Source organism: Anguilla rostrata, chromosome 6, assembly GCF_018555375.3.
Source record: "Anguilla rostrata isolate EN2019 chromosome 6, ASM1855537v3, whole genome shotgun sequence".
In the NCBI taxonomy this organism is placed as follows: domain Eukaryota; kingdom Metazoa; phylum Chordata; class Actinopteri; order Anguilliformes; family Anguillidae; genus Anguilla; species Anguilla rostrata.
The window spans coordinates 14984726-14993666 of NC_057938.1; the positions used below are offsets into that span (position 1 = coordinate 14984726).

Here is an 8941-nt window from a genome sequence, read left to right on the forward strand (position 1 = left end):
TACAATGAGTACAATTTTTTGTTGGAGAAAAGAGTGCAACATTTCATTTTTATTAAGCCAAGCCAATCATCAGTTTCCTAAAATATTGTTAAAATACATTTTTTTAAATTAAATTTTTTTTTCCTTTTGTGAAATTAAACCAATTAAATGTGCGACCTGCCGGATTTTATTGCAATGATTCTTGTAAGAGGTCCACCCACAACCAGTAAAACATTTGGACTAACTAGTAGGTCTTACCAAAGCCAAGGAAGCAACTTTTCCTATCCTGCTGTTACCTGATTGTTTGTGGAGGCGGTCTCTTGCACTGTAGCTACGGGGCGGGGCTGTGTTGCCAAGGGGTGTGGCAACACAATTCAATTCTTTATTAAACTTTATTTAACTGAATTCTACAATTAACGTGCTCTGTATATAAGCCAAACCAATACACTTGGTAGCTAACATCCAGTAATATTTGATAACAGTTATTGGAAAACTTCACTGTCATTTCAAAGGGCAAATGCCATGAGGTGAGGTTTCCTGTTTTTGTAGGCTGGTATAACCCCGGACCAGGGTGAGACAGAGATGTCATTGGAATTTCACATACATTTTGTGTGTTTTAAAGTGGTCTGTCCCCATACCAGAACATCCTCAAGATGACCTTTTAACCTCAGATCACCTCATTCCAGTCCATTCATCATTCAGCTCGTAAATCATATTTCTCCCAGACTAAGTCTGACACTCCACATACTTACACTGGTGTGCTTGCATTGCCCTTGGCTGAAAACTGGCCGCACCCAGGAAAACGCTGGAATTTTTGGCCCAAACCAACAGGCAGACTGAACATCTGGGACGCACATGTTCTTCATTCGTTTGCCACTCTATTGGCAGAAGAAAAATTAAACGTGCTTTCAGCGCTTTTTCAGTAACAAAACGGCAGCTTTTCGAGGAGAGACTGTGTGGGTACATTTGCTGAGAGTTTGTGCTCACTTGAGTAAATGCCTGAGGTTTAAAGCTTTATGAAAGAAAATTCCCTGCTTCTTGTGCACTGACGAGTAGTCCTCTGTGGTACTGTATCCTTTGTTTTACAGACCTGAGCGTGGTACATTTTTCACGCTCACACGGGATGGCCTTGGTCTGCAGCCATCCCCTGTATCACCCCTGGGCTGTCCAAATTTGCTCACTTCATCACAGCTTTGTTTTCACAAGCTGCAAAACATGCTCTCGTTCTACTAACAGAACTCACCCTGAAAAATCTCTTGTAGTTCACCTTGTTGATCCCCTTTATGAATTGAAAAGCCCCAATCTAATCACCCCCGAGTCTCCTTTTACTAAGCTTGAAGAGGTTAAGCATCTTAAGTCTTTTCTCATAGCTTTTATCTTTCATACCTGGAATTTGAACCTTTTCCAGAGCCTCTATCTTTCTTGTAGTACCAGGCTACATTTAGTTGAAAAGTAAAAGTTGTTCAGCCGACTTGGTCATAGCCAGTCTATATCCGGGTAAAACCTGAGCAATATTGGGGTTAACCAAGTCCATTTGTACCAAAAATAGACGGAGTGTAGCACAGTGGGTAAGGAACTGGGCTTGTAACCGAAAGGTCGCAGGTTCGATTCCCAGGTAAGGACACTGCCGTTGTACCCTTGAGCAAGGTACTTAACTGGAATTGCTTCAGTATATATCCAGCTGTATAAATGGATACAATGTAAAATGCTATGTAAAAGTTGTGTAAGTCGCTCTGGATAAGAGTGTCTGCTAAATGCCTGTAATGCAATGTAATGTAAAAAATCTCTCATCCTAGTCTCCCACTCCTCTAGACCTCTTGATTCTAGCTTTTTCTCACTGGGTTCAGGAAAGTCTTGCTCAAGTGCTGTCCTCTTATAACAAAACATCCAGGTCATAAAAAAGTAGTTCTGCATATCAGCATAAAATCTCAGAATCCACCATTTATACAGGGCAAATGTCTGTAAATTATAATTTTACTCAGAATAACTCTTCCATTTCAGTTAAAAAAAAAACTTAATCTATTCAGTTTTGTGATAGTTTGCTCCACCCCTTTGGAAAGGGGATAGTTATGCTTCTCCCTGCCAGATGATTTCTAAGGAACTGGTGGCAAAAAGGAGTGGGGTTTTTCGCAAGGGAAATTCCACATTATTTATTGACTGAGTTTGAGTATATATAGGTAATATGAAATAATGGGGAGGACTGAAAAGTTACTGCCTGATTTGTCAGTAAGACAAGGAAAACTTTCCCTGAACAACTTCACTTAATATCTAGAATGGTAGGCAACAAGGAGACCTTGCTATTTGTGTTTTGGCACAGCTGTCCTCTTTCAAACTGGTTAAAATATTCAAACTTGGCGAATTGCATTTGGTTTCTAAAGCAAAATAAGAATTTTGTTTTGCCTTTTTGTAGGACTTCTATAGTGGGAACCAGAGGATTAATATTGCCAGGATTTTCAGTTCCTCAGCATCTCTCTTCATTTGTTATTCAAGTAAGACTTCAGACTTTCCTTTCATGCATTTGCATATTTACATTCACCAGCCTACATAATTTATCAGGTCATATCCACAGAGTGAAGCAGGCTGAATAAGTGCATTCAAATAGGGTCACAGCAGCAGTGCAACAAAAAAGGACACTGACACTTAAGAGTTTGTCTTTTATGTCTTTAATATCTGTTCTTCAATACAAGGAGTTTGAACACTTTTATGTCCCTTTTCGATATCTTTTTCTTCTCAGTATTAGCCATGCTGATAAGAGTAGATGGGTGGACCTGTCACTACTCCAATAAAACCATGAATTGGATGAAAGCACGAGAGTGGTGCAAAGAACACTACACTGAAATAGTTGCCATTGAAAACCGGGAGGAAAACGTCAAACTCAACGACTATTTGCCACGACAAGGCAACAACTACTGGATTGGGATCCGAAAAATCACTGGCGTGTGGACCTGGGTCAGAAACAATAAATCGCTTGAGCAAGGGACGGCCAACTGGGCCACAGACGAGCCGAACAATACAAATGGTAACGAGGACTGCGTGGAGTTTTACGTCAAATACAAAGAAAACGGGAAATGGAACGACGAGAATTGCTTACAGGAAAAAACAGCCTTGTGTTACAAAGGTATGACACACAGCAATTGTAAATAATCCAGTATCTGTACAGTGAAATGTGCTGCATAATGACAATAAAATGTATTCCTATTATGAAGAGGCGAAAAGGTTAAGACGTTATACGTTTATAAATAAATTGTAAATAAAATAAAAAAAGGATATAATGTTCATTATGTTGGCGCGCAAAACCAGGCTGAAAAATGCCTTTTTTATAGCTCTGAAATTTACATTATTTTTCAGTTTTTGGTAACCTAAACTTAACCTCTGGCAGTTTACCACTTACCTTTGTACCATTTCAGGTCATTCACTGGACTTGAACTGCTTAAATTTCATTAAAACTGGGAAAATGGGGGTGTTCTAAAACTTTTGACCTGTAGTGTATTATATAGGCCGAAATTACGCATATGTAAAAGCGGCTATTTCAATGAACATGTTTAAGCAGGTTGAAATTTTTAACATGCGGTCTTTCTGTAAATAGCTTGAATTAAACTTTTCATTTGCAGCATACTGTCGTCCGGGCTCATGCAGCGGCAATGGTAAATGTGTGGAAATTCTCAATAATCATACGTGCGAGTGTCACCAAGGATTCTACGGCGTGCACTGTGAAAACGGTAAACCTTGCTGTCTTTGACTGCTCGCCGTGCTTTTTCTGTTGCAGGCTCTGTAAGTTTGTGTAATTATTACGAGTTATTCAGACAGGCTTAACAGTTCAAGGAATTACTAAATTGTTACTCGGGTTGAAGAAGGACAATTCGCTAATTATGCGACATCACTGACTTGGTTCTTAAGATAAAATTTATTGTGATTCTCTTATGGCTCAGTTCAGTGCAGAGAGCTGGTCTCCCCTGCGCGTGGCTCTATGAGCTGTACACATCCTCTGGGCAACTTCAGGCGGACGGCAGAGTGTGAGTTCCACTGTGAGGAGGGGTACAGGCTGACGACGTCCAGCAAGCTCCGGTGTGAATTAGGCGGACAGTGGACTGACAGCCAGCCACAATGTGAGGGTACGAGACTCTCTCCGATCATTTTCCATTTCAGTGTGCTGTATTTGTGTGTGCCATAATCATAGGAGAGAGCGGTTATAACTAACTAGTGCGCTAGATTTTAAGTGCTGATAGCTTGGCCGATCTTTTTCAAAGTGGAGATGGCGTGACCGCAGTTTAAAAATAAAGTCAAAGTATTGTACAAAACATGTTGGCTCATGCAGCTCGGAGTATACACATTTACGGTGAATGTGTGGAAGTGAACAACAGCCTGAAGTGCGAGTGCATCCCAAGATTCTGTGGGCAGCGCTGTGAAAGTGGTACACTAGCTCACAGCTTTTGACTATATGTTGTGTACTTTCTGCGCCATACTTTTAAAACCCAGTACCGGTTAAATTACTGATGTTGATTTATTTTCTTACAGCTATAGACTGTGAGGAGCTGAACCATCCCAGTCATGGTTTCATCAATTGCTTCCATCCGTTCGGAAATTACTCTTACCGCTCAGAGTGCCAGTTCAGTTGTGAAGATGGGTATCAGCTGGTTGGTTCCAGAACAATCCAATGCACAGCCTCAAGGGAGTGGTCAGCTGCACCACCTCACTGTAAAGGTAACCCATCAGAAAAAAAGAATTGCAAGGCACTCATTGAGGGTTTTTATTTAGTGACTCTCCTGTCTGCAGAAGCACAAGATGGTGATCTGAACTTACACAGCACACCATCAAGCAATATAAGTGCCTCCAGGTGTAGAACCCAGCTACGGTGATTAATCCGATGGTCTGTATCAATGGGACTGAAGTCATGACATGTGATGCCTTAGGGGACTGGGTCAGAGAGAAGCCTCTCTTGTCAAGTTAACCTAGATCCTCAGACCAAGTCAAACTGAATTTACAGCATATTTACTGTGTTGCCAAGGGGCGTGGCACAGTTACCGCAGGTTGTGCTGCCACCAGGTAGGTATGTGCATCTCTGCACAAGGCCTCCTACAGAAACACAACAGAATCTAACTCGGTCAGGTCAAGCAGGCCCCATCCTGTATCCTGAGACAGGGGCGCTATCTGCATGGTGTGAATCAGTGGGAACAGAAATTATTTGTGGCCTGTTTAAGTGACTAATGCCACTAGAACAATGATCTCATAGACATATGATGTATTAAACAACCCACTGAAGTCCTGTAGAATTGCTTGAATGCCCAATTCAATTCTTTATTAAACGTTATTTAACTGAATTCTACAATTAACATGCTCTGTATATAAGCCAAACCAATACACTTGGTAGCTAACGTCCAATAATATTTGATAACGGTTCTTGGAAAACTTCACTGTCATTTCAAAGGGCAAATGCCATGAGGTTCTTCATTCGTTTGCCACATTATTGGCAGAAGAAAAATTAAAAGCGCTTTCAGTGTCAAAACGGCAGCTTTTTGAGGAGAGACTGTGTGGGCACATTTGCTGAGAGTTTGTGCTCACTTGAGTGAATGCCTGAGGTTTAAAGCTTTATGAAAGAAAGTTCCCTGCTTCTTGTGCACTGACAAGTAGTCCTCTGCAGTAGAACTGTGTGAGGGTACGAGACTCTCTCCGATCATTTTCCATTTCAGTGTGCTGTATTTGTGTGTGCCATAATCATAGGAGAGAGCGGTTATAACTAACTAGTGCGCTAGATTTTTAAGTGCTGATAGCTTGGCCGATCTTTTTCAAAGTGGAGATGGCGTGACCACAGTTTAAAAATAAAGTCAAAGTATTGTACAAAACATGTTGGCTCATGCAGCTCGGAGTAAACAAATTTACGGTGAATGTGTGGAAGTGAACAACAGCCTGAAGTGCGAGTGCATCCCAGGATTCTGTGGGCAGCGCTGTGAAAGTGGTACACTAGCTCACAGCCTTTGACTATATGTTGTGTACTTTCTGCGCCATACTTTAAAAACCCACTACCTGTTAAATTACTGATGTTGATTTATTTTCTTACAGCTGTAGACTGTGAGGAGCTGAACCATCCCAGTCATGGTTTCATCAATTGCTTCCATCCGTTCGGAAATTACTCTTACCGCTCAGAGTGCCAGTTCAGTTGTGAAGATGGGTATCAGCTGGTTGGTTCCAGAACAATCCAATGCACAGCCTCAAGGGAGTGGTCAGCCGCACCACCTCACTGTAAAGGTAACCCATCAGAAAAAAAAAGAATTACAAGGCACTCGTTGAGGGTTTTTATTTAGTGACTCTCCTGTCTGCAGAAGCACAAGATGGTGATCTGAACTTACGCAGCACACCATCATGCAATAGAAGTGCCTCCAGGTGTAGAACCCAGCTGAGGAACGTACGGTGATTAATCCGATGGCCTGTATCAATGGGACTGAAGTCATGACATGCGATGCCTTAGGGGACTGGGTCAGAGAGAAGCCTCTCTTGTCAAGTTAACCTAGATCCTCAGACCAAGTCAAACTGAATTTACAGTATATTTAAAATGCGCGTATGGTCCTGTTTTCTGATGGAGCCAGTTACCTTACAATTTGTTTTGAAGCATATGCAATGAGAACTGGAGCTTATCTTATGACATATGTGTATAAAAAGGCAAACAATTCAGGCGACCATACCAGATATACACCGTTCAAACACAATTTTTGTGTGACTGTCTGAAGTTGTGTCCGTATTTACATGTCAGAGGGTGCAGAAGTCAATGCTCATGTCAACTTGCCAAACTCTTGGCACTGTTTACATTACATTACATTACAGGCATTTAGCAGACGCTCTTATCCAGAGCGACGTACAGCAAGTGCATCAGTTCAAGGTGCAGAGGTGCAGAAAAACACACTAGAGTGAAGTAAAGATCGTAGTGCCAGAAGTGACCACATAGATCAGGACTCCAACCCTGTAGGGTAACCTGTTCAGCAAATAAACAAAACAAACCTGCCAAGTACAAAACTAACACTGAAATCACATTTGCCTAATCAGAATCAAACAAAACAATCCTGCCAAATACAAAACTAACAAGATTGCATTAGCCTAACTAGGTACATTGAGCTAAACTAGAGGCTAGGGAGGGGTGGGGAGAGGTGCAGCTTGAAGAGATGAGTCTTTAGTCTGCGCTTGAAGGTAGTCAGATTCTCTGTTGTTCTGACTGCCACGGGAAGGTCATTCCACCAGCGAGGGGCCAGGATAGACAGCAGACGCGAACGGGAAGTACAGACACAAAGAGGGGGAGGTGCCAAGCGTCCAGAGGTGGCAGAACGAAGGTATGGGATATGCCCTGCCAACCTTTAACACAACATGCCATACCTGCCATCCGTCTTGTGTGATCTTCTTACAGCTCATCTAGACCCTGTTATTGTTGTCTTGGTTGCTGTGTTAGTGGCTGGAGGACTAAGCATTCCGTTAATCGTCAGACATCAGAGGAATAAAGGTATAAACTGCAGCCTTATCTGTCATCCTCAACTCTAGCTCCCATTTCAGTGTGTAAAAGTACACATGGCACTCGTCCTACCAGATTAATCTGTCCTACCAGAACAATCTCTAGCTACCTGTACCAAAGCTGCCATCTCAGCCATCTCATTGTCATGATCACTTGGTGAACACATTTTTTCTCCCGATGGATTGTAATCACCCACTCTCTTTTTTCTGCTTTTATTTCCAGTTAAAAAGTATCGCCTGGATGGGTGAGTTCCTTTATGGTCTTAAATTACAATTTCACAGGGTCATTTCACCATTTTCTTTGTATGTATGGTGTGTGCATTATGATACATACAGTAATGTGTCTTCATCTGTCTTTCAGTGGTATGTCTGGTGATAATCCTCCACAGGTTTATAGGAACAGTACTTAGTCTCACTTAATGTCTGTCTCACACACAGGTAAATATGCTGGAACGTTTCTATTGAACTACTACTACTACTAATAATAGTGATTCATTTCCTCATCAATAAAAGCAGTTGTACTACATGACACAAAGTGGGTTATTTTTACAACATTGCTACTGGTTGAAATTAAAATTGGATTTTGTTCTCATTGCTGTTCTTTTCTCTGGTCACACAACTCCAGTTATCCTGCAGAACAGGACAGGAAGGATGAGCAAACAGACCACACCCATTCACCATTCCATCTGAGCATGCTCACCTGGCAGTGAAACACAAAGCTAGATTACTTTATAAACTAGATTGGCATAATGTTGCATGTTGGGACATACAGTAGAACAAAAGCATCAACGTCATTTACCATTTCTCACATTTCCCATCCTGTGGGAAGTGTTATCTCTAATTAAGAACAGATTTTTCTTGGGTCTGGATGAAATTAATTACTTTTTCCATTCTACTCATTGTTCAGTCAGTTGGCAAACTCTAACCCTTAGAAAACTTTGAAACAATTAATGTTTTATTGCCATTGACAAGATGTATTTTAGTTTACCTTGTGTAACATGAATTGTATTTTTTTTTAATGTATTTTTTAATAAAGTGAATAACCATAACAGTTGTACCGGTGTTTTTTTGGTTGGTTCAACACTAATTGAACATGGTGTTATTAGTGTTAGTCTTAACTACACAGCTGTGTGTATACCAACATTGGAATTGCTTTCATTGATTTCTCTCTGAATGGATAACAAATTAAAGTGATTATGTCCAATGTTGTTCTGTCGCATTCAGCGATTGCTTCTGCCGTTGCTCGGGCGACGATAAGCACTTCCACTCGACACTCATAAAATCACTCTAGAGCCAAACTCCCTTATGTACCGGGGACCTTTTTTTCCCCCATGGAACCTGATCCAGGATGACACACCTCATCATAATCCCAATTACGACGTGTGAATGTTGGATGCTGATCTGAGATCAGCACTTGGGTCGCAGAATCTATGAACATGTCTGGGTGAAGTGGGTTTAGTTCAGTGCGATA

The 8941-nt window shown here is 41.3% G+C and overlaps 1 protein-coding gene across 3 annotated transcripts; it reads left to right on the forward strand.

The window, feature by feature from the left end:
• Positions 1 to 72: 72 nt before the first annotated feature.
• On the forward strand, positions 73 to 8519 carry LOC135256631 (P-selectin-like). 3 transcript variants are annotated; one of them, XM_064338584.1, is made up of 11 exons: positions 1740 to 2255; positions 2390 to 2468; positions 2714 to 3097; positions 3591 to 3698; positions 3909 to 4091; positions 4495 to 4680; positions 6037 to 6222; positions 7370 to 7462; positions 7694 to 7715; positions 7832 to 7908; positions 8096 to 8519. In XM_064338584.1, the coding sequence occupies exons 1-10, from the start codon at positions 2253 to 2255 to the stop codon at positions 7878 to 7880; spliced, it is 1293 nt and encodes a 430-aa protein (XP_064194654.1). In that variant the 5' UTR covers positions 1740 to 2252; the 3' UTR covers positions 7881 to 7908; positions 8096 to 8519. The 3 variants fall into 3 exon arrangements, with proteins under 3 accessions (XP_064194656.1, XP_064194654.1, XP_064194655.1); XM_064338586.1 differs by lacking the exon at positions 6037 to 6222 and having other exon boundaries at positions 73 to 2255; XM_064338585.1 differs by lacking the exon at positions 3909 to 4091 and having other exon boundaries at positions 1741 to 2255.
• Positions 8520 to 8941: the final 422 nt, after the last annotated feature.